Source organism: Apis mellifera, linkage group LG8, assembly GCF_003254395.2.
Source record: "Apis mellifera strain DH4 linkage group LG8, Amel_HAv3.1, whole genome shotgun sequence".
In the NCBI taxonomy this organism is placed as follows: Eukaryota; Metazoa; Arthropoda; class Insecta; order Hymenoptera; family Apidae; genus Apis; species Apis mellifera.
Genome location: NC_037645.1, coordinates 11,023,282 through 11,050,543, shown reverse-complemented (window position 1 = coordinate 11,050,543; position 27,262 = coordinate 11,023,282). Strand labels below are relative to the sequence as shown.

Here is a 27,262-nt window from a genome sequence, read left to right as displayed (position 1 = left end):
GAAGCCCGATGATATGGAACAAGCACGATATTAAAATTAGAAAGTTTGTTTCATTGGTCATCACAAATCGTAAAATAGGCGGTTATACGAGTTGGCCTATGAATAACTTTATCAAACTGATGTTGATCGACCGGTGTAGTTTTCATGCACTGTGTGATGCGTTGTTTGGGAACTCGACTAAAAGCAGAATATGTGTGAGCGCGATGGTTTTCTTAAGAGTTAAAAAAAGACAGAAACCCGATATCTTAATGTGTTCCAGTCGAAGAACTCGAGAGGAGAGTGCGTATAAGTCACGAAATTTTTTTAATCTAGAAGAAAAGTGTGAGGGGAAGTGGCGATGAAAAAGTTTGTGGCGTATGGCTACACAAAAGTGAAATGAGTGTAGCAGAGCGGAGAGAGAAGCGTGGAAAAATTAATATAGAAACGAGGAAGCCAATTTATATTCCTAAACTTTATTATTTTTAACATTTATATATTTATATATTTTAACTTTCTGAGAGGAATGCCGATCTCGAAAAGAGAAAGGAAAGGAATTAATCAAAAGAATAATACGATATATTTCTTAATATTTCTTTCATAATAAACATTTAGACGAGAAATGATCTTATCGATCATTCGTCATAAGGTTATCTCGTTATTTGTAATGTAAACTAATCAAACCGAGCCCTAACCTAACATAATTTAACTTCGAATAACTTACCCTTTTTCCCCTCCTCTCCAAACCTAATTTTCAACCATAATTTCACTCGATCTAATTTAATCTAAACCTTGGCCCCAAACTAAATTTTAATCACGATCCAAATCCAACTGTAGCTAATCCTCTCTTCAAGTTCAATTCGTTCCCAATCCAAAAAATATCGCTCGCCCAACCCAACACGTGTAACGCGTGTGTCGCGAACATAACCTAACTTTAAACTTCCATCCACGATCAAATCCTATTTAATGCTATTCGAATCCAATTACGATCCTCCTGAATCTCTCCGATCTCTAGAAAAATACGTATCTATGATATTACGAACATTTTTCTTTTTCTTTTTCCTTTTCTTTTCTTAAAAAAAAAAAAAGGAAACTTAGATTGGCCTTAATAACGATCGCACACACGTACCTTACCCTTGGACCGCGTATCTTAATGCCGTTCGAATTGTTCCACTATCGTGAATAATTACCGTGATATCTCGTCGCCGAACACGAATAAACGGCCAACACGAATGACGACATCGCATTCGTCGAGATAACTCGTCCGTACACGCGGAAATTTCAAAATATCTCTGCGTATAATCTGCGTTGCACGCGTTCTACCGGGGAGGAGGGGGGAGAAGAGAAGGAGAGGAAGTGCGCAATAAATAGACGATAAATAGACGATATTCTTTGTTACTTTGCGAAACACGTGCTCTCTCTCTTTCTCTCTCTGTTTATCTCTCTTTCTCTCTCTTTCTCTCTCTCTCTCTGTTTATCTCTCTTTATCTCTCTTTCTCTCTTTCTCTTTCTCTCTCTTTCTCTCTCTCTTTCTCTCTTTCTCTCTCTCTGTTTGTCTCTCTCTTTTTCTCTCTCTCTGTTTATCTCTCTTTCTCTCTCTCTGTTTATCTCTCTCTCTCTTTCTCTCTGTTTATCTCTCTCTTTCTCTCTCTCTGTTTATCTCTCTCTTTCTCTTTCTCTCTCTCTTTCTCTCTTTCTATTTATCTCTCTTTCTCTAATTCTCTCTCTCTGTTTATCTCTCTTTCTCTTTCTCTCTCTCTTTCTCTCTCTCTATCTCTCTCTTTTTCTCTCTGTTTATCTCTCTTTCTCTCTCTCTGTTTATCTCTCTCTGTCTATCTCTTTCTCTTTCTCTCTCTCTTTCTGTTTGTCTATCTCTTTCTTTCTCTGTTTTTCCTGACCGACATTTTTCTTGATTTCTTCTTGAAGCAGCGTGATACTGGAAATATTTCTCGCTCGATCTCGGATTAATCCGTGAAGCTGGTCGCGTTTCCCTTGAAAAGAGAAAGAGTGAGTGAGAGAGAAAGAGAGAGAAAGATGGGGGCGCTGTAGGACAAATCCACTCGTCGTGGGATATTTTCATCGGAGGTTCGTTATTGGAGGATCGTGGTACATTTGTTTTGTCGTGAGAATAATTGGGGCGGACAGAGACATTCTTCTTTCTCGATCCTCGTCTTTGCAATTAAAAGGAAGAGAAAGGGGGGGGGGGTCTCTTCCTTCCTCGAGTGTCCCTTTTTCTTATTATCTTGGGAAACGCGCGTTGGCAAGTTGGGAAATGTTTTTACGAGGGATTTTTTTTTCTTCCTTTTTTCTCTCTCTCTCTCTCTCCTTTCTTTCGAATCCATTTCGCAATTTTAAGTTCGCGAATTCAAAGGGAACTCGTGGAGAATTTTAATACATTCGTGGAACGAATTGTTGGTAACAGTTCTCATCCTTGTCGTGCACTCTTTTGAATCGAGCAATGGTTTTGATATTCGATTAATTTTTATAATTGTATCGACACTTTTTGCGCGCATCTTGCGATATTATTTTTGTCAAATATCTGTAAAAAAAAAAAAATGATAAATATTTTGGTCATTGAAAGTCGACGGATATATTCAAATTCCGTATTTCATTTTCTAACCTCAACAGGCGTTCTTATCGTTCGGCATGCATGCCGTGGAATTCGATCAATGGGGAGAAGGAAGGTGGAAATAAATTGTGCGCCAAGGGATGCCCTCTCTTTGTTCACTTGTTTCTACGTGTTTTCGTTCTCTGAATATTTCACGATGTGTAGAAAATTCGATGCGGATGCATCTAGGTATGCATCTTTCGTGTCACGGTTTCGATAATCCACTCGTCGTGGTGGACGATAAAGAATAAGAGAGAGAGAGAGAGAGAAAAGAAGAAGAACCTGTCACGAGTTTTAAGGCGCTTTTGCGTCCAACTGTATCTTTCATGCGGTTTCTATGCGCGCCACGCTCGAAAGAATAGTTTCTCTCTCCTTTCGAAAAAGAATTTTCGAGGTTGAAAGTTGTGAGGTGAAAAAATTAGAGCATCGTTTTTTGAAAGTTGTTTTTACATCGATACAACACTTTTTGATAATATCCAAGTTAAATTGCTGTTTAAAGAGAATATTGGAATACAATTATGAAATTGTATGAACTAAACAAAATTTGAAATTTTCGACAAAGGGTTTTATTAATAAATGAGAGAATTTTTAGAAATGTGCAGAGTGTTTATGAAAGATGGAAATAAATAAACGAATCTGCTAAGAGTAATAAATTTCTTTCTCTTAACAATACTCTTCTTCGTTACTTAATTCGTTATCAAACCGTTTCAATCAGACAGACCCTCAAACTTTATTGACGAACACGTTTCATTTCATTTAATTCGCGATAATGCGTTATCAGACTCGATTAAATATTTGAACAATATTTGGTTTTTATGAATATTCTTGGATTAAAATTATTTTTCCTTCATAATTTTTCTCAATAACAATTTTTTTTTTTTTTTTTTTAATTTTAATCGAACAGTCAACGTTGTAACTTCATATTGAAAAAAAATTAAAAAACAATTCCTTCCTCGTATAAAAACTTTCAGAGAAATGGATGACAAAGAACTGTTCCCGTGTTCGAATGAAAAATACAAATAAGAAGCAATTTTACAATTAATTGATTACAAAGATTAGATGCAAGTAATCTTTATAGTATTCCTATAAAGATAAAGATGCCAATCTTTCCTCCCTTTTTGTGCACTTTTCATAATATAAAGATACATATCTATCTATTTTTTTTTTCAATCAAACCCTTCTGTTTTCAATTCAAATTTATGAAAAAAACATTTGCACAGATAGAAAATTTTATTTCCTTGATCCCTTCATCAATAAAATGAAAGAAAGAAAGAAAAGTGTTACAAAACGTGTGGAAAATAATCTAAAAAAAATTCCTCCGCGCGAACAGAGGTGTAAAAATCGTTCAGGGTCGGTATTTTCCTTTCTTCCCTCCCCTCCTCTTCTTTTTTTATTTTTCATTTTACGATGAATCGAAATTGACGACGCGGCACGAATTCGTGACAGCGGAAAAAGAGGTAAAATTGTACAACAATTTCGCCCGTTTAGCTCCGTTTCCTCCTTCTCGCTCCTTCGACTTCCGCCCGATACTCGGCCTGTCTTCCGGGCCCAATTAAACTAAATCGTGTGCAATTAGCCTCGAGAGCGAAATGGATAGCTTTATCCATCTCGCTGTTGACGAATTTGAAGGGAGAAATATAATTCTCTCCTCCCTGAAACGAATTATTTTCAAGTTTCTTTTCATCGATTAATCTACTCTCGATCTAATCTATTGTTTATTATTGATATTGATCCTTTGGCTTCTTTTTTTTAGAATTTTTTCTTTTTTTTTTAATGGAATATGAATTTTCACAAATTTATACAATTTTGTATAAATATTAATTTAAATAATAATAAATAATAATTATAAATATTTTATACAACCTTGTTGCAAATTATTATTAATATTAATATTAATTATTATTAATATTGATCCGACGAGCTTGGCTTCTTCTTTTTAGAATTGTTTCTTTTTTTTATTTTTAATGGAATATGCTCTTTTGCAAATTTATACAATTTTGTTGCAAATTAAACGAATTATTTCTTTTTTTATCGATTAATATACTCTCGATCTAATCTATCGTTTATTATTAATATTGATCTTTGGCTTGGTTTCTTCTTTTTAGAAAATTTTTTTTTTAATAGAATATGTTCTTTCGCAATATTTAACAATCTTGTTGCAAATTAAATAAATTATTTTCAAGTTTCTTTTCATCGATTAATCTACTTTCGATCTAATGTATCGTTTATTATTAATATTAATCCAACGAGCTTGGCTTTTTTTTTTAGAATTTCTTTTTTAATGGAATATGCTGTTTCACAAATTTATACAATCTTGTTGCAAATTATTATTAATATTAATCCTACGAGCTTGGTTTCTTTTTTTTAGAATTTTTTTTCTTTAATGGAATATATTCTTTTACAAATTAAACGAATTATTTTCAAGTTTCTTTTCATCGATTAATCCACTCTCGATCTAATTTATCGTTTATTATTAATATTGATCCAACAAGCTTCTTTTTTTTAGAATTTTTTTTTTTTTTAATGGAATATGCTCTTTCGCAATATTTAACAATCTTATTAATATTAATATTAATAATAATAATAATTAATATTAATCCGACGAGCTTGGTTTCTTCTTTTTAGAATTTTTTTTTTAATGGAATATGCTGTTTCGCAAATTTATACAATCTTGTTGCAAATTATTATTAATATTAATATTAATTATTAATCCGACGAGCTTGGTTTCTTCTTTTTAGAATTTTTTCATTTTTTAATGGAATATGCTCTTTCGCAAATTTATACAATCTTATAAATTAAACGTTTCTGCGTGTTAGTTAGGTATACCAGAATGGAAATAATGTTCATTTGCTCGATATTAACTTTCCATTTGGAGATATTAAACTTGGATTATTATTACTCGAAATCGAACCCTATCACACGATCTTCATTTCAAATTAAATCAACGACGAATAAAATGGAACGAATAGAGAGGAGGATCAAAATAATAAAGATTAGACACAAATAGTCTTCGTATTCTTATATTATAAAAATAAAGACACCAATCTTTCCACTTTTTCACATATAAAAATACATATCTATCTATTTTCCTTCAATCAAATCCTTCACTTTTCGATTCAAATTTCTGAAAAAATTGCATAGATGAAAAATTTTACTTCCTACGATCTTCAACGACTAAAATTCATTTACCGAGAACCATTTGATATAAAGAAACCTCGTCGTAAACGCTGGCTCCCCGAGAAACTCCTCCAAAAACTCTAAACCAACCAAAAAACGAGATACCCTCGAAAAGAGAGAAAGAAAGTTGAAACTTTTCGAATTAACTTCAGGGAATGAGGTTCTCCCTTCGATTGGCTCGATACGACAAAGTGTAAACCGTAAGATGATAAAGGGAGAAATTCCGTCGAAGAAGAATCCTTGATTTTCGAAGGAGATTGGAGAAAAATGTGGCGAAGGAGGTGAACCGAGGTGTGAAAATCGATGGGCGATCTGTAGAACTCGTGCGAGAGAGAGAGAGAGAGAGAGAGACATGAACGACTACGCTATCCTCGTTCCGCCCGAGGTGTCCTCGAGACTGGCGCGAAGAGATTCCGGGACTATGAGGGTGACACTTCCGTTCACCTCGTTCAGAAGGCACAGCGGTTGCGTGTCCACGTTGTCCATGACGAAACCCTACCCCAAGCTGGTCTACGTGGCCGTCCCGTAAGTTTCGATAACGATGAGTTGTTTCACTTCTTTTTTTCTTTGTCAACAATTCAAAATTTCTAATTTAATCGTATCCAATTTAATTTTATCGTTTAAAAATTAGAAATATAATAATAAATTATATGCAATTTATAAATATAAATTAATTATATGCAATTTAATTTTATTGTTTAAAAATTATAAATATAATAATAAATTAATTGTATGCAATTTAATTTTATTGTTTAAAAATTATAAATATAATAATAAATTATATGCAATTTATAAATATAAATTAATGTATGCAATTTAATTTTATTGTTTAAAAATTATAAATATAATAATAAATTATATGCAATTTATAAATATAAATTAATGTATGCAATTTAATTTTATTGTTTAAAAATTATAAATATAATAATAAATTAATTGTATGCAATTTAATTTTATTGTTTAAAACTTGTTTAAATATAAATATAATAATAAATTAATTGTATGCAATTTAATTTTATTGTTTAAAACTTGTTTAAATATAAATATAATAATAAATTAATTGTATGCAATTTAATTTTATTGTTTAAAACTTGTTTAAATATAAATATAATAATAAATTAATTGTATGCAATTTAATTTTATTGTTTAAAACTTGTTTAAATATAAATATAATAATAAATTAATTGTATGCAATTTAATTTTATTGTTTAAAACTTGTTTAAATATAAATATAATAATAAATTAATTGTATGCAACTTAATTTTATTGTTTAAAAATTATAAATATAATAATAAATTAATTATATGCAACTTAATTTTATTGTTTAAAAATTATAAATATAATAATAAATTAATTGTATGCAATTTAATTTTATTGTTTAAAAATTATAAATATAATAATAAATTAATTGTATGCAACTTAATTTTATTGTTTAAAAATTATAAATATAATAATAAATTAATTGTATGCAATTTATAAATATAAATTAATTATATGCAATTTAATTTTATTGTTTAAAATATAAATATAATAATAAATTAATTGTATGCAATTTAATTTTATTGTTTAAAATAATAAACAACGGCTGGAAAGTAGATTAGAATTATAACAAATGTTACGTTTTAATTAGTTTTTTTCAAAAAGTACGAAAGCGTGTCTGATCATATCCGACCGATTCCACTTAATTCGTTTCCCTCGAGATATATAAAATTTTCAACGATCGAATTGTTATTTCGTGTATCATCAAAGTTTTTTTCATGTTTCCCTTATGATGTTGAAAGAATTGTGAAACAAAAGAGAGAAATTGGTCGGATCGAAGAGGAAGAAATAAGGTGAACCTGTTGCGAGCACTGGCAATCTTTATCTACCGGCCAAGCCTGAACAGCTAATATTGGTCTTGGAGCCAATAAAAGAGTGATTAAAAGACACTTCCGTTTGCCGCGCCCCTAACGCGTTACGTAAAACGGGTATATCGAGGAAATGGTTTAAATCGAGATCGATTCTTTTTTATATATATCAACGAAAGGATATCTTTTATATTGATTACGTTCTCTTGATTTTCTTATCAAGGCTTTCATCCAAGTGAAATTAATCAACCGTTTGCGCTCGAATGGTGGACTCGATTCGAAATATTTATTTACATTCGATTTTTTTAAAAAATCGTAAAGATTCATAAAGATTCCTAAACTCTTTACTCTAGAATAATATACAATGGTTAAATTTTTTTAAATCTCAAATTAGATCGAGTTATTATATTTTAGTTCGAGTTTTGAATAGTCGTAGGAATTTTGTAAGCATTGGAATAAAATTAATTGGAGCGAAGATATGTTTTTATCGAATAACAAAATTATTTCCATTCTATGTTGAGTAATTGAGGATAAGAAAATAAAAGATGATATAAATAATAACCAATAATATAGACTTTAATATTATTCGACAAATTTGCTTTCTTTACACGTAAACATAAAACATTAAAATATAAAAGTATTATATTAATTTGTGCATGAAATCATTTCGAATCAGCTGTAAGAAATTCAACAGGAAATCGTGGGTGAAAAAGGCCTACAGTTCGAAAGGTTAATATTATTTGAAATTGCGAGGCAAGAGAAGACATTCAAATTGAATGGAAATCGAAAGAGGAGTGTTAAGATTAATCTATAATCTTCGATCGGTGAACAATTCGAGTCGATCCTTAAATAAAACTATAATAAAATCCTTTTCGTTTCGTTGATGAGCCCGTGATTAGGGTAATTGCGCATATAGCAGTTACGTTACTAATTAAAAGGAATCATGGGTCTGGCCCATTACCCCGAGCTCATTTCCTAATGGATTCTTTCACGAAATGTTAAAGATTAGATTCCTAACTGAACACTGAAACGCAATACAACCGGGACTCGCGTTATTATATCGTTGATATTATGTTTAATTCACGGGATTCGATTCTTCTTTCCTTTCTCCCACAGAGAATATATATATATATCCCCTTGAATATCGCTTGATATTTCGTTTAAAAATTGTTCTCTAAAAAAAAAAAAAAAAAAAGGAAAAAGGAGAAAAGAGATGCAATCCGGACGAAGGAAGAAAAGAGAAAGAGAGAAAGAGAAATGGAAATAAACGGCGATACTTATCGTCGTTATTTAGCTATTGAACGGCAAGGCCGTGGAATTAATCGTGGCTTACATAATGGCGGGCAAACCGACTGACTATCGAGAGCAGGAAGACGAGCCGTGTTTTCTGGTCAACGCGAACGATCATGGGAACAGAAATGTTAATTAAGCCGCAGGTTAACCAGGCCCGTTTAACGAGAAAATTGATCGTGATCGTACCGATTATTATCCAGGATAATTATTTCGTCGCGCATTAAGACGCAGTTCTGAAACGAAAGGTCAGAATTCATTCTCTCTCTTTCTCTTCTCTCCCTCTCTTCCTTTCTCTCTTTCGGTTTGATTTTTATGAATTTTTTTTTTTTTTTTTTGCGAATTCTTATTCCACCTACCACTCGACAAATTTTAATTAAAGCTGCAGTGAGATGAAAGCGTTTTTTTTTTTTTTTTTTTTGCTTACTGAAAATGATTTTTTTCTATGTAATTACTTATTGTGTATATATATATTTATTTATTATTCGTATATTTTAATTCTTTCCTCGATCGTTTTATTTTATTTTTTATATACTGCGTTGCGTATAAATTCGAAATTTCATTATCGAATTTGTTGTATAATATTTGCGTTTAATCTAGTTGTTTAGTATAATCAGATATATGATCGGATATGGTTGAACGACATGGCCTGGAAAAAGTTGTATTCGACACCTTGTTAAACGTGAACATTATCTGTACTTTAAAAGCTATTATATTATTTATATCTCGATAGATAAGCAATGACATTGCTTAAAAGTTTCGTGGTAGCTTGATAGAAATTGCAGCGTAAGTTTTGTACGTACTTTAACCTGAATATAAAATTCGAATTACTTATTGGATCACTTGGCATTTTATACAAAATAAATTTCGTTTAAATTTACGATATTTATTAATAATTTTTTTTTTCAAACACCAGATATTGGTGTTACAAATTGTATCAAATTCATGTTTAAACGCAAAATATATTTTAAATTTTAATACGTCGCATCTTGTTCACAAAAAATATGGACAAATGTAAAAAAGAACTTTGCTGCTCCTGAATGGATGGTTGAAAATGTTTTTCCCTCTTTGTCGACAGTTTCGACGTGGAAAATGGCGCCTCAACGTTGGACGGGGGTGCCGGAGGCGGTGGAGGCGCCTCGCCAAGTGCAGGCTTGGTGTTGCAAACCCTGCCACAGAGGCGAGAGAGCTTCCTGTATCGCAGTGATAGCGACTTCGAGATGTCGCCGAAATCGATGTCTCGAAACAGTTCGATCGCCAGCGAGAGGTAAGCCCCTGATACTATAAATTCCATTAAAAAATCGATGTTGACTCGAGAATATACAAATTATATTTTTTTATTTTTATTTTTATATACTTTCTTTCTTCTGTCTGTTCTACCGGAATTGAAAGAGGAAGATTTAACCTTGTAAATAATGAAATGGGAATGTCAATTTGTTTATACGATGTTTTAATCCAATGATCGTGATTGTTCAGCTTCGATCGGATGATTTCCCGAATGGGGATAATCGATTATTATGTGTAATTTTGAATTTGAAAATTGATTTCTTTTCGAGTATTTTTATTGAAATTATGCGAATAACAGTTAACAGGGAGATTAAAGGGATGAAGAGGAAATATTAATTTTAAAGAAAAGATTTATCGTTAAATTTTGCATTTACATCGATCGACTTATTGAAATAATCACCTGATTCTCGTAAGCACGATATAATTCGTAATTACTGGTTATTCAACGACGAATTACGATTAACGAATTATGAATTTAGCGTAATTTACATTTACATGAATTACAGATTCCTCTTGTGGCTCGACACTCGTTCGTTAATGAAACCATTCGTAAACACGATAACGATAATTGACTTGTTGCACGTGTTCATGAATAATTAAAAGGAAATTAGAAGACAAACGGTATAAACCTGACTTAGTTCGTTAATATTTGTGTTTAATCGATTGATTGTAAAGTTTTTTTTTTTTTTTACAGTTCGTTTCACATTTCAAACTTGTGAAATTACTTTGTTTTGTTATCTACATTATCGACCGTTGAGAATTTATTTTATCTACCGTAGGAATGAATCTAAACTTTTTGTATTGAATTTTCTGTCGGTAACATGGATTAAAGATAAAATAGCGATTTATTTTATCGACAAGAAATCTTGGTAATCTTGCCAATACTGCCATCTCGAGGATACCGTGAATATTTCTAAAACTCGGTGATATTCTGCTGTCATCTTTTATTGAATACTTTGCATTACAACGATCTCTATATTCTTCGAATATTCAATATATAAAAGAATCTGATCGATTAAATCTAATATAATTTGGCCAATCGATTAATTCCATTGTCATCGCAATGAAAATTGTATTCAATATTAAAATTTTCTGTCAAAATTGTAACAAATAAATTAATATAGAAAACGTCGATTCAAAAACATCCGATCTGAGCGCAATCGTAACATTTATACATATATATATTATCAATTAATACGAGAGAACAATCTACGATCTTTTTTTTCTTCTATGTGGTGCTTGACAAAAGTATCGTAGCTTTCTATGGTGATGGTGCTTAATATTTTTATATTTTATTTTTTATTATTTCACATATATCTGTAGTATTTTTGTAAATATATACAACCAACAAAGCAGTGAAAAGATAATTCTCGCAATAAAAAGAAATTCTCTTCATCAAATAAGAAATTCTAAACAATTTCCATTTACAGATTTTCTATATTTGGTTAAACTATATTTCAAAATATTTTTAAAATTTTCAAGATAGAGAAAATTCAATTTCTTTTTATCTCGGGTGTTCACACTTTGTTGGACGAAATGAGAACTTTAATTTTTTTTTTTTTCTTTTATTTATCCGCGACGGACAGTGTGCGGGGTGTGACAATGAATCATGTTTGTGATCCTTGGGTTGCAGGTTCAAAGAGACAGAGCTTCCTGTCGAGCGAGCGTATGTACACGATCCTATTATCTATTATATCAGTCTCTGTCGTTTCACTACATATATATATATTTATATTATATAGTCACAAAAAAACACACTTACAATTACTAATCGACATCCTTCGCCACGATAATTACGCTGTCAAATCGATTCGATTCGCTGCCTCTTTAACCATTTTTCTCTTTCTCTGTCACACACACACAATATAGAGAACATACGGGGGTTGTTGCTCAAATGCATGAAATTGTTCGCTGTGAAAAAGAAAAAGAAAAAAAAAAAGAAAAAAAAGGAAAAAAAAGAAAAAGAATGAAAGAAAGAAGAAATTTAAAAGAAATTTGAAAGAAATTCTGCCATAATTTTGAGTAGCTTGTTGAGTCGTTCACTTTATTTGATATATAATATGGCGTGCTTTTGTTACTTTTTTATTTTGCGATCGGCTTTAATTTAATTTATCTTTACTTAGAATAGAATTGGGCTACGTTATTGAGTAAATATATTAAGTAAGAGTAATATACTTGTTGAAAAAAAAAATTCATTGGAATTAACGTTGAATTATTTTATGATGATAAATTTTACATCCATTTCAATCATTCAAAACTCATTTTCAAATCATCAATTCCACCATCTTGCAACTAACTCTTGCAATTAATTAAAGAAAAATAATTCTGCTTATATTTCGTAATTGTGTAAGAGATCAATAAATGATTGAAGATTTTCCAATAATTTTCAATAACGAAGCTAACTTATTAGCTGCTATTAGTAGTTTAATCTTCCACGTTTCAAGATTGTTTCTTGATTTTTTTCAAAATCAAAAAAATGATACAAAAAAAAATCTCTTTTCTTTCTAAAGTCAAACATTTATTGATTCCTATATAAAATAATATAATATAACGTAATCCAATTATTATATTCATTTCGTTATCAACTTTTGAAAAATTATCACTAGAGATTGTCGAGTAGAAAGTTACTAGTTTCTCATTTCTTCGATCGAAGCGAAGCGCTTATTGAATGCTTAGAGCGAGTTTTCGTTCATTTTCCAGTATGTTCCGTGCGGTTTTTCAAAAAAAAATAAATTATAAAAAAAAAAGAAAAGAAGAAGAAGAAGAAAAGGAAACGAAATTGAATCGAGAGTGAATTTCCGTGTCGAAACATTCATCGTGGCAGAATTGATAGAATCGAGCTGCTTGGTTACACACGCAGGCAGGCACACACGAGATATATATACACGTGGATTGGTTCTTTTAATTCTTCCCTCTCTATTTTGCACCGCGAACGATAAACAAAAAACGATATCACACCCACACACCGAAGAAATACTCGACCGAAGAGAAAAAAAAAAAAAAATTTAGGAAATTATATATACGTAGTATATATCGGTGTACATCGATTGTACAGATATTATTGTACATATTATTTATCTCTTTCTCCTCTCTGTAACTATTTCTCGTTATCTTAATTGTTTCGTGAAAAAAGGGAACAGTGATTTTTCTTTTTTTTTTCTTTTTTTTTTTTTTTTTTTTTTTTTTTTTTTTTTTGGGAAAACAAAATTTCGAATCGAAAGACTTTTTTCTTGGGAATGGATGAGATAATAATAAATATATCGCGATGGTTTAAGGGAAACTCGAGGGGAAATGTTTTTAAACTACTAACGTAATTAATTAACAGCATGTCATGAACATAGTGGAAAAAAAAGTTTTCGAATAAAAACGAATTGTCATTTTCAGGATATTTACCGATCAGTATAGGTAAGTCGCATTATTAAACAGTTATTTCAGTATGCCGCAATAATTATTCTTGGTTGCAAATTGTACATCAAAATCACGAAGAATCACGTGGTGGTGCATAATTCCGACGATTGTTTGGCTTTTATTAAAAATTAACGTCTTCGCTTTTGGTGGAGGTTTTTATTACATTACATGCTTTTATTTAACAACGTGGAGAAAATTTTTATTAAACTTGGAAAAATTTAATCGGATCCGAACGATTATTATTATTATTATATTAATCGAAGAAAAGGATGTTTGCCTGTGCTACACATGGCTTGGCAACGTTTCGCGTTCTATTTGTTAACGTTTTATCGATTTTCGTGAACGGCACGTTTATATTATCTCGTAATAATAAAACTTTAATAGTGTGTACGGATAAAAGGTTAATACGGTTGAAAAACTGGGGGAAGAGGGGGGGCAGAAAGAATGATGAATCCGTTGAGCGGAGGAGAGGAATTTTTATTGGATATTCAAGAATTTATTGCACCTTGAAAAAAGTCGTTATTGAACTATCGCAATCCCTTATATCCCGAACTTTTTAAAAACTTCTTTTCCCCAGTTTGAAACATTTGAATAACGATGATGCAACGAATATCGATTTTTCCATTATCCACTGTAGGAAAAAGGAAACCTACATTATCGACTCGATCCCGAATAAAGTAAACAACTTTGGCCGTTTAATCGATCGATCGGACAAATTGGAAGTGGAAAAGGGAAAGAGCGAAGCAAGAGAGAGAGAGAGAGAGAGAAAAAAAGAAACGGACGATAAAATTCGATATTAATCGTAAACGTTATCACGGATATCCGGTTGCCCATATAAGTTGTACAGCACGGTAAATACTTTCACGATGCATCGAGTGCACGCCAAGTGGAAGTGCACCGTGTGCAAATATTTTTATCTCCCGGAGTGCAAACACCGTTTCGAGTGTCCGCTTTGCTCTCCATCTGTCGTAGCCGGATTATCGTTGTTACAGTTTCCATGCAGGGATCCGCATATTCGATCTCCATTAAAAATTCACCGCTTCTTTCTCCTCCGATTCAACACTTTTTCTCAACGATTACGTATCAGAAAGAACAACAACAACAACAACATGGAAAAATCAACGAATCTGATATCTGATACATTCGATCCAACAAACATAGATATTGAAAGATATTCTTCTGATTTTTTTCATTCTTCAATTTTTTCCTCTCTCGATATTAATAATAGTAATCGCATCGAGAATTTCGAAACAATAACATTGACAAATTGAAGAAATCCGTTGCCAAGATTCGAGAAGCAAACGATCACAAGATCGTTTAAAAATGATTCGATCGATATGTGCTTGACAATCTTATTTAAATTACATGAAAATTCGTTGCCAAGTTCAAGTTTCATAGTTTTCGATTCTTTCGAGGAAGAAGAATTTCGTCTTCTTCCAAACGGCCACGCATCTCGTATACGCAAAATCTTTGATGTGTATTAGCACGAGGAGGGGGGAGGAGGAGGAGGAGAGGGGGGAGGAGGAGAGGGGGGGAGGAGGAGGGCGCACGTTAATTACGAGCGCGAAAATGGTGGGCAGACGAGATGTTTACGAGGCTGTGGCGAGCAATTACGCTTTAACAGGCGCCGTGAAGCCTTCGCGTTTGCCAGCCGCGATCTTGCGTAATTCTTGTTTTCGTGACGTCATCAGGTAATAGAGAGACGCCGCAGGTAGCAGCCTTCGTCTTTTCTTTTTTCTTCTCGCGGGATCAATTTTTTTTTTTTTATGAAAAATTGATTTTATTTAAATTGATTCGGATTGAATTGATTGGATTGAAAATTTTTTTGAAAAAATTAATCGGAAAATTACGATTTTTCGTTACGTTGGAATATATTCGAAGAAATTTGAGTATTTTTCGAATTCGAAAAATTCGATTCATCGTGAAATTGATTTATCGAAAGTTTTTAACGATAATTCGAAAGGGAGACGACGAAATGAAATTGTGATTGTTCGTAAAAGACGCGAAAGATTCTTGGCAAATATCAAAGGTTAGACTTTAGATCGGGGATTCAATGATAAAAATTGCCTCTTTGTCGGTTCGTAAAATTTACCCGCCCGATCTTTTTATCACTTTGTGCAATGATACTCAATCTCACTGGACGACTCTTAATTACTATGTTGCGCAGACTCTTGAGAATTTAATAGGATTGTTGACAGGGAAACGTCTCAAGTGACAAGAAATGTATGACGTATTTATAAATATTATCATTAAATTATCGTTCAACAAAAAAAAAAAAAACAAAAATTCTCTTCATCTAAAAAAACATCGATATGAATATCAATTGGAAAATGTAATTTTCTCCCCTTAATTTAATTAATCTCTCCAATGTATTTTCTCACGAGTTATATAAAGCTTGCGGAAAAATTGGAAAAATTATTAAATTATTTAAAACTAAAATATAATTCTGATCGTTCCAATGATTTAACCCAAGAAAAAGAAGAAAAAGAAGAAGAAGAAGAATGAGAAGAAAAAAAAAAGAAGAAGAAGAAGGAGAAGGAGAAGAAAAACAAGAAGAAGAAAAAGAAGGAGGAGAAGAAGAAGAAAAAGAAGAAAAAGAAGGAGAAGGAGAAGAAGGAGAAGGAGAAGAAGAAGAAGAAGAAGGAGAAGGAGAAGAAGAAGAAGGAGAAGAAGAACAAGAAGAAGAAAGAGAAGAAGAAGAAGAAGGAGAAGAAGAAGGAGAAGGAGAAGAAGAACAAGAAGAAGAAGAAGAGAAAGAAAAAGAAGAAGAAGGAGAAGAAGAAGAAGAAGAAGGAGAAGAAAATTGTGAAGCGTATAGGAATAAACAAAGACAGAAAAGCGGGCGGGCAACAAGTCACGCGTCATTGTTCTCGAACGCGAAAAACACTCGAGCGTGGACAGTGCAGCCATGGAAAATCAATATTGGCCATTGGCGGGAAAACAACGATTTGAACGTGTCGCTCGGTTCTATTTATTTTCCAAACCCGTTTCGCATAATATTGACGAAATTTTCGACAAAAACCGACCTCGTATCGTCGATCAACAACCGATATATTGTTCCTATATATAGATTCCTGTTCGAAACTTGGCTTTTGAATCCTAAATTCGTCAATCCTATTTTCAGCACTCGTATTCTCGCTTCAGTCGTGAATCGATCGATTCTCTTCTCAATACCAAAGCAACGTTTCCAGATTTCAAGATTCTGTTTTTTTAAAGATGCTCCAAGAGAAGAGAATTTCCAAGAAATCTACGAGATTTCAACGTGAATCGTAATCAAAATCGGATTCAGTTATTCTTTTCGTTGCTCGTTGATTCGATTTCCAATTAATCCTCGAATCGAGATTTTCAAAAAAAAAAAAGCTCGGCTTTGTGCACGCCGATCCCGGTTTCACGTCCCACCATCGGTGAGGTAGAGTCGAGGAATCCGAGGAATTGAGGCCGATTGACGCGTTCATTAAAATAACGACCTCCGGCTTCTGCGTCAAGACGAGAGCCATTTGCGAATAGAGGTGCACGCGTGTGTGCAGCGTGTACGTGGTAATCACTATCCCGGGAATTAATGTCCATCAGTGCGCCCGTTTCCGTTCTCCGTGGACGACGACGGCTACCGAATTGGTCATCGATCGCGCGTGTCCCAAGTAACGCGAGACGACGTTCTCTGACGAACAATTTTGAGAAAGAAGATATATATATATTAAGAAGAATAGAAGATATAAGAGAATATATAAGAGAAAGAAGATAATATATATATATATAGATATATATATGTATATATTATATATGTATAATATGTAATATAAAATATATATATATATATATATATATATATATATATATATATATCAATTTTTATATAACTGTTTCGAGAAAAAATTTTTTGGAACGAACAGAGGTGTTCGAAAGCGGAAAGTGGAATTAATATCCATCCGTGCCGTTTCCGTTCTCCGTGGATGACGACAACTGAGCTGGTCATCGATCGTATTCAAAGTAACGTGAAACGATGTTCTTTGACAAACAAGTTTGAAAAAGAAGATATATATATATTTCGAATTCTTTGGAGAAGAAATTTTTTGGAACGAGCTGGTCATCGATCGTATTCAAAATAACGTGAAATGATATTTCTTGATAATTTTGATAAGGAAGATATTTCGAATTCTTTCGAGAAGAAATTTTTTTGGAAAAGCTGGTCATCGATCGCATATTTAAAATAACGATGTTCTTTGATAAACAATTTTAAGATATATCGATTTCGAATTCTTTTAAAAAGAAATTTTTTAGAAGAGCTTATCCATCGTGTGAAACGGTATTCCTTGACAATTTTGTAAGGAAGATATATCGATTTCGAATTGTTCAGAAAAGAAATTTTTTTGGAAGAGCTGGTCATCAATCGTATTCAAAATAATGTATCATGTTCAAAACAATATTCTTTGACAAACAACTTTGAAAAAGAAGATATATATATATATTTCGAATTCTTTGGAGAAGAAATTTTTTTTGGAATGAGATGATCATCGATCGCATTTAAAGTAACGTGAAACGATGTTCTTTGATAAACAATTTTAAGATATATCGATTTCGAATTCTTTTAAAAAGAAATTTTTTGGAAGAGCTTATCGATCGTGTGAAACGGTATTCCTTGACAATTTTGATAAGGAAGATATATCGATTTCGAATTGTTCAGAGAAGAAATTTTTTGGAAGAGCTGGTCATCGATCATATTCAAAGTAACGTGAAACGATGTTCTTTGACAAACAAGTTTGAAAAAAAAGATATATATATATTTCGAATTCTTTGGAGAAGAAATTTTTTGGAACGAGCTGGTCATCGATCGTATATTTAAAGTAACGTGAAACGATGTTCTTTGACAAACAATTTTGATAAGGAAGATATATCGATTTCGAATTCTTTTAAAAAGAAATTTTTTAGAAGAGCTTATCGATCGTGTGAAACGGTATTCCTTGACAATTTTGATAAGGAAGATATATCGATTTCGAATTCTTCAGAGAAGAAATTTTTTGGAAGAGCTGGTCATCGATCGTATTCAAAATAATGTATCGTATTCAAAACAATATTCTTTGACAAACAACTTTGAAAAAGAAGATATATATATATATATTTCGAATTCTTCGGAGAAGAAAGTTTTTGGAAAAGCTGGTCATCGATCGCATATTCAAAGTAACGATGTTCTTTGACAAACAATTTTGCTAAAGAAGATACATCGATTTCGAATTTTTCAGAGAAGAAATTTTTTGGAAAAGCTGGTCATCGATTGCATATTCAAAGTAACGATGTTCTTTGATAAATAATTTTGATAAAGAAGATATATCGATTTCGAATTCTTCAGAGAAGGAATTTTTTGGAGCAAAGTGTTCTTCGAAAGTGAAAAATTGTTGTGAATTTTTCGTGGATATAAACTTAATTTTTCAGAGAGGTTTAGCAAAGGTATCATCTCGAGAGTTTTTTTTTTACAAAATTGCACGATGCTTGAAAGCAATTGATGTTGTGAATCTCGAATGAGGATTTTGAGAAAAGAAGGGAGATCAATTGGAAGAACAGTTTACTTGTGTCTTAAGAAAAATATTTTTCATACGAAAGGGTCTAACGATATCTGAACGGCATCAAGTTTTTTTCACTATTTTTAGTAAAACGTTTCTTATTATATACAGAAAATAGTGTTTCGTTCGAGTTTCTCGAAAATAGTCACTTCTTATTTTTTTATTACTTTCCATATTTTCATTTTATAAATTCGTAGCAAAATTAATTGAAACAATTTTCAAATATAATAAGAAAAATTTTATTCTTCGAATAAATTTTAATAAGAATAATATTTCTTATTCGAATAAAATAAGAAAATTTAATCGTTTTCAGATTCTACGTCTCGGTTTAAACTCATATTCGTATTAAAATTATAATTTTACAATAATGACTAGATGTGTATACAAATGTGCACATCGAATTATCGAAACGATCATCGAATCTTGGAAATAAATTGTCGTTAAAGCTATCTCGATCGACATCCCCCTTTGTTTCGATAAACGAAGGGGAGGGAAAGAGAGATCTAATTTAAATATATTATTTATCAAGTAGACTCGGTATTGCGAGCCAAGTGAATCATCTCCATCGCGTGACTATTCCTGAAATCGTCCAATTTGTATCGTCGAGTGTCGCGACGAGTATTCAATCGCGAAGAGTAAGAATCTGATGACGAGAGAGAGATGGAAGATTAACGTTCGTGGAAAGGAACGCGATCTTGGAAACGTTTTAATAAACGAGGAGGAGGAATTGAAAGAAAAAGGAAGAGAGAGAGAGAGAGAGAGAAAAAAAAAAGTCGAATGAAACGAAGGGAAAAAATAAGAAACGAGATTGGTACAATGGAAATGAGGCAATAAGAGGTTAGGTTACGACGCCATTGTATCTAATAAATAGTTGCAATAAGGAAGTTTTCCAAACTGAAATTGAAAATAAAACGAGAAAAAGAAAAGTTTCGTTTTAATATTCGATATCCAGAAAAATTTATTTCAGATAATTTCCATCGATCGTTCTTTCTTAACCTTTCTTCATTTTTATTATAATTCAAAAATGGAAAATTTCCAAAATTTTAATTTTCGAATTTGTTTATTAAAATTTTAATCAATCTCGATTCGACAGGTGATTTAAATAAATAATTGCAATAAGGAACTTTTTACAACTTTTCGAAAATCGTAAATAAAATTAAAAATAAAACGAGAAGAAGAGAAAAGAAGAAAAATTTCATATTAATATTCGATATTCAGAAAAATTTGTTTCAGATAATTTCCATCGATCGATTTAACCTTTTCGATTCTTTCTTAACCTTTTTTCATCTTTAAAATTTCAATTTTCAAATTTCTTCATCAAAAATTTTAATTTTCGAATTTGTTCATTAAAATTTTAATCAATCTCGATTCGACAGGTAATTTAAATAAATAATTGCAATAAGAAATTTTTACAACTTTTCGAAACCAATACCATAAATAAAATTAAAAATAAAACAAGAAGAAAGAGAGAAGAAGAAGAGTTTCATTTTAATATTCGAAATTCAGAAAAATTTTGTTTCAGATAATTTCCATCAATCGTTCTTTCTTAACTTTTCTTCATCTTTATAATTCAAAAATATCCAAGTATCAATAATTTTCGACTTTGTTTATTAAAATTTTAACCAATCTCGATTCAACAGGTGGTTTGAAACTATTTCTCACAAAGTATCACTAATCCATCTCGACGTACAAATTCGTACGAATTCCAAATTTTCTCTCACATTTTTCCCATGCGATACGTATTCAAATATTTCGAGTTATTGGCTGAAAGGAGAAAAATTCGAAAGGTCGAGGGCGTGCGAGATTGGATATGACAAAATTTCGTATTCCATCCTGTTCGTTCTTTCGGAAGTGGATCGAAGTGGAGAGCCCATCTTCATCATTTCGTTTGGCGGCTGTCGCTTAATTCACCAGGAGAACCCGTTTATCCGTCACCTTTATCTTCTCTCGTTTCTGCCAAGCGTCCAACAATCGCTGAATCGCGCGAATTCTCTTCTCTCGACTGAAGAAACATTTTCCCCCCTCCCCCCTTAAAAGAGATATTGAAGAGATTCTTTTTCCTACGAATCTTCGAGCATCAATATTCACATAAACGATATATATTCATAGATCTTTCTATAGATAAATCGCGACAATAGAAATTTATTTAAATTCCGTTCGAATTCCAATGATGGAAAAATATCGAATAATAATCGAGCGAAAGGTAAACGAAAAAATCGATAAGAATCGATTAAAATCTATTTTTTCGCGATGAAAGAAGAAGGAATTAAAATGAAGAAGAGGGTAAAACTTTTTGAGAGTATTTTATAATGGCGTGGGAGGGATGAGTTAAAAAAAAAGTTGGGGATGGGACGTGATGTAATCGTAAGAATAATTTCTTGAGAGGAAAAATTCTGGAAACGGGGCATGGAAGAAGGAATAAAATAAATATAATACGACGATACAATGATATTATACGAGGGAAAGGAGGGTAAGGAGAAAGAGGATAATTCTAAAAGGTAACTTGAAGAATTAAACGGAGAGAGAATAAACCACGTCTCGATAAAAAAAAAAAGAAAGAAAAAGTAAGGGAATAAGAAATCCTTTAAAAGGAATTTGCCATTTTTTTTTTTTACGAAGAAGTTCTTTTTTAAAAATAATTCTGCGTCGAAAGAAAAACTTGTGGAAATACGACATATTCTTTTTCGAATTCTTTTTTTATTATTAAATATTGCTCATCGAATTAAATATGTAACGAGTAAAAAAAAATAAATACATATTTTCGAGATAAAACACAAAATGAAAAATAAAAATTCGAGCGAAGCTATGAATTTTAAGCCTTTCGATTTAAATAACGAGAATTCCATGAATATAATATATATAAGGATTCTTTTCATCTTGAAAATGTAGATTTTTCTTGGGAAACGTCGGAATAAATTATTCCCGGAGTAAATAAGACGCGAAGGAAAAAAAAAAAAAAAAAAGGAAAAAAAAATGATACGTATGCAGATGTGTCCTTCGATAAAAAAGTCGTAAACTTCGATAAAAAAAAAACAGTGTAGAACGTAGTAGAATGAATGAAAATCTGAATTCCCATTCTGCACGACAAGCAACAAAAAAAGAATCGAAATGGAAAGAAAAACATTCGAAACAATATGTTGCTACACACGCTTCACGAAGATTATTTGGCCATAAAACGAATTCAGACCACGATACCAGATGCCACTTGTCGTAAAACTTCGACCAAACTACGGACCAATGAATAAAGCTCAAGGTCTGAATAGAAAATTTCGGATAGAAAAATATTCAAATTGAAAGATTTCTTTTATTTAAATGTATGGATAATAAATTAACAATAATCGGAAACGAAAACTCTGTTTTCAAATCCGAAAACAAGTCGAGTTTGAAAGCAGCAGAAGAGGCGTTGAATAACTCGTGATCATCAAGAAGTAGAGGATCCAGTTTACATATACATCGCGGTGGAACCTGAAAGGAGAAAAACGATCTTTCGTGGGAAGAACACCAAATATCTTTGTCCTTCAATTAGAACAATATTCGAGTCCAAAGATGAGATTAAAACAGTTCCAAAATCTTAAAAAACAATATTCGAGTCCAAAGATGAGATTAAAACAGTTCCAAAATCTTAAAAAACAATATTCGAGTCCAAAGATGAGATTAAAACAGTTCCAAAATCTTAAAAAACAATATTCGAGTCCAAAGATGAGATTAAAACAGTTCCAAAATCTTAAAAAACAATATTCGAGTCCAAAGATGAGATTAAAACAATTCCAAAATCTTAAAAAACAATATTCGAGTCCAAAGATGAGATTAAAACAATTCCAAAATCTTAAAAAACAATATTCGAGTCCAAAGATTAGAACACCAGTTTCAAAATCTTAAAAAACAATATTCGAGTCCAAAGATGAGATTAAAACAGTTCCAAAATCTTAAAAAACAATATTCGAGTCCAAAGATGAGATTAAAACAGTTCCAAAATCTTAAAAAACAATATTCGAGTCCAAAGATTAGAACACCAATTCCAAAATTTTAAAAAACAACATTCGAGTTCAAAGATTAGAACACCAATTCCAAAATTTTAAAAAACAATATTCGAGTCCAAAGATTAGAACACCAGTTTCAAAATCTTAAAGAATAAAAGTAATGCAAATGCAAATCTGGATATTAAAGACAACCATTATATATATATATATATATATATATATATATATAATCCACGAAATCTGGATTGTCTTCTAAATCTACAAGAATCCAAAACAACACGCTAATAAATATTCTCGTCACGAAACGTAATCCAAGCAATAAAAACATGGTCCACTTCTAGAATCATGTTCACAAAAGTGTCGAAAGGAACAAAGGAATACGAAGAAACTCGAACGAACGAAACCCAAGACTCCTCCTTTGTCTCTAAACTTCGTCGTAATAGCAAGGAATAAAAGTGAGAGCCAAGAAGAACAACATTCAAAGAACGTTTAAAACGAGAGAAGAGACGAGAAAGGCGTCTCTTTCCAAACAACGAACTCTTCCTTACCGACCGAGAACAAAACGACGGTTTCTTTCGCGAAAAACCGTTTCCAAACGAAAGATCCAAGATTCGTTCGTTCCGTGTTATTCGTTAAAGCGACGAGTACACTGAACACGACTCATCGACCATCCGAAACCGAAACGGTTGGGGGCCAACCACCGGGAGAGCCCACGTAAAGGGATCCCACGTGCGAGAGAGACGGAACGACACTGTCCACCGCTCGACTGGCCGTGGAGCAACAGAGACGAGGAACGAGAGAGGAACGAGCGACGCGCAAGTTTCCCGCGCAAATCGCGCTCCCCTCCTCGCTCGCCTCGGCGGCGAAATCTCGGCGAAAGCGGATCAGCCTGGCCAGTTGGACAGTCGCGGCAAACACGAGGTGTCCGACGTCGCCAGTGTACCGAGTGTCCCCGTCACGTGAATCGGCCATCGCGCTTCCGCTTCCGGTAACGCGTACCGCGCCTCGACCGACTCGACCGACTCCGCTGATCGATCCACCGCGTTCGATCCGCATCGTACGTCCCTGACAGAGAGAGAGAGAGAGACAGAGAGAAACAGATAGAGAAAGAGAGAGAGAGGACGGATCGCGTGGGAGACGTAGCGCTCGCTCTCGCATCGATTTTCGCCTCGGAAGAATTCGAAGAATCTCGCGGTAATATTTTTGTGATCGAATCGAATTCAGAGGAATCTCTGCTCTTTTTTTTCTTCTTTTTGGTGGTGGAATGATGATCGAGAAGGAGATTTGGGGAATTGGAAATTTGGAAATTTGAGAATTTTTCTCTTTTGAGAGAGGATTTTGAGAAAATTTAGATTAGGATTTTGAGAAAATTTATGAAACGGAGTATATTTGGAAATATAGGAATTTTAAATAGAAGGGGATTGGAGATTCGAGAATATTTGAAAATTTGAGAATTTTAGGGATTCGTGTGTAGAATTTTGAGAGTATTTAGATATTTTTTTAGGAACTGAGAAATTTTAAGCGTTTGAAAATTTATAAAATTGAGAACTTGAGAATTTTAGGGATTCGTGTGTAGAATTTTGAGAGTATTTAGATATTTTTTTGGGAATGGAACTGAGAAATTTTAAGCGTTTGAAAATTTATAAAATTGAGAATTTAGAAATTCGTAGGAATTCGTAATATTGAAAATTTTATCTTCTATTGAAATGAAGGGAATTTAAGGGAAGATTGTTTAAAAATTCTTGTTTGATCGATCGGTTAATTGAAGGAATCGATCGATATTCGATGGCGGATTGAATATGGCTTGATATGGATGCGAATTTAATTTACTTGTGGCGATTAACTTAAACGTTAAATCGTTTACCCTTTTCAGAGAGTCGAAATGTGCGCCCCCTAGGTCAAGCCTCCTTTTGTTTCGAAATTAACTTTAATACTTTGATGAGAATAATAATAGCTTTAAGGAAAATTGAGAAAATTATGTCGAGCTATGAGAAATTTCCCGTGAAAATTACCCATATTCGATATATATATGTCTATCACGAAGATTGATCAATCAATTAATTAATTAACGTACCAGAATTTCTATTTATGCACATCACGAAACGCCCGTATGAATGTAATAATTCATTTAGTCCACCGCTCGACAAATTATGATAATTTTCCAATCTGGAACAAGTTATGCATCCGAATATTACATTCAGAGATTCATATCGAATTATAGATAAAAAAATCAATAAAAAGAATATACATTGACCAGTAACAAAATTTTAATCAATCTTCTCATTTTCCTTAGCAAAACATTGTTATTATAATTCTTGGAAAGATTATACGCGATTTTATATATATATAATAAAATCCCCACGGAGAATAGATCTTGGACGTCTGAGAGGCAGAACGAAGAGACAAAAGGATGGTATATCTTTTTCTATGCGAAAGCATACGCGGAACACAATGGTCTAAATTCCAACGGATTTTCGCGACAGTGAGACAGGCCTCATAAATATGCAACGAGAGATCGTTGAATATTTATGGAATTTTATATATATATATATATATATATATATATATATATATATAAAATATATATACATACACGTATCACGTATTCTTTTCTCCTCTCTTTCTCGTTCCAATTGCCGTATCAAATATACTGTACATTCGTGCTGTCCACGCTTCAGCATGTTGCTGTTACATAAACGAGCTCGTACGGTGGAAGGAAAGAGAGAAAGGATATATAACCGTCGCGCGTAAATGGGGAAGGAGTGGGGGTGACACTCGTGACACTCTCGTCGAATCGAAAGGATCGTAAAGGATCGTAATATTTATAGATTACGGCACGGTTGTGTAAAATATTAAGTACGTGTTCGTATTTCGTTGCGAAAAAGGGAGAAAGAGGAACAGGCAGTAAAAAATTTCGTAAAATCTCTGCCGAGATTTGCGCAGTAAAAAACAGTATCCTGGAATTTCTGGAAATATTTCGCAGGAATATATATTTCGTTCGATGTATTCGGAAGTATTTTTCTTTTTTTATCGTCGCGCGAAAATTGTTAGAAACTGTAGGAAAACTGTTTCGAATCTGCTGCGTACGATTGTGGGTTAATTTTAAAGTTTTTATCGCGTGTATTTTTTTTTTTTAGGTTAGACATTCTTTCATTCTTTCACGAGGAAAATTCTTGTGAAATGTTTCTGAATATATTTTTTTCGTGCTTTCAACAATTGTTGCATCACAATTTTTAAAAATTCCGTGTTTTTTATTATTCGAATAAATACTTCGAATAATTCGATTTTTATATAAAGTTTTTATCGCGTGTATTTTTTTTTTTTAGGTTAGACATTCTTCCATTCTTTCACGAGGAAAATTCTTGTGAAATCGTTTCTGAATATATTTTTTTCGTGCTTTCAACAATTGTTGCAATTTTTAAAAATTCCGTGTTTTTTATTATTCGAATAAATACTTCGAATAATTCGATTTTTATATACGATTTTAAAAAATTCCATATAATTCTTTGTTGAAGGATTTTCAATTTTCTATTAAATATCCACATTTAATCTCGAATCATTAAAATATCATCCGAAATCATTGCTCGTCCGCGGGATGGCACGATTTCGAAGCTCGATTTCGATTTGATCGAACGGCGGATACGCGAGTCCTCGGTGCTTTACGGTCGCACGGCTCGTTAAACGAGCTCGTCAACTGTTGCCCAAATTAGCCGAGTGCAGTGGAATTCACACGTGAAAATCGGTCAAAGCTGAAGCTCGGCCATCGAATGCATCAGGTAGAAATGGAATCAAAAGCGCGTCAGCAAGCGTCTGATTCGAATCGGATTAAAAGAAAAAAAAAAAAAAAAAAAAATCTTTTCAATACCTCGACTTTCGAATCGATCGAACTTTAAATTGTATCTCGAAACTGTACACCGATATCTATTAATAATTCTAATATTCATCAAGTATAATCAAATACGAAAAATCTGATCGATAAATTTCGAAAAATTGATTTTTAAATCGATCGAAACTTAAGATTATACAAACTCTGATTGTGTACATTTGTTGTTAGCTTTATCCTTGTGAAAAAAAATATATCCATAAGATAAATTATCAACTTTTGATAATTGAATTATTCCAACAAGTGTTAAG

General features: G+C 32.4%; 1 protein-coding gene across 10 annotated transcripts in view; it reads left to right on the top strand.

The window, feature by feature from the left end:
• The window catches only part of LOC411288 (cAMP-specific 3',5'-cyclic phosphodiesterase), a 255,555-nt gene that overhangs the window by 160,760 nt on the left and 67,533 nt on the right, over nucleotides 1–27,262 (top strand). For 6 of the 10 annotated variants that reach the window (XM_026442339.1, XM_016913388.2, XM_006568534.3 and 3 more), the window contains 3 exons: nucleotides 9,977–10,165; nucleotides 11,819–11,851; nucleotides 13,570–13,590. In XM_026442339.1, the coding sequence (XP_026298124.1) occupies nucleotides 9,977–10,165; nucleotides 11,819–11,851; nucleotides 13,570–13,590 (243 nt within the window). Of the gene's footprint in view, nucleotides 1–5,897; nucleotides 6,287–9,976; nucleotides 10,166–11,818; nucleotides 11,852–13,569; nucleotides 13,591–27,262 lie in introns of those variants that run through there. The other 4 variants (XM_026442338.1, XM_006568524.3, XM_006568525.3 and 1 more) reach the window with 4 other exon arrangements.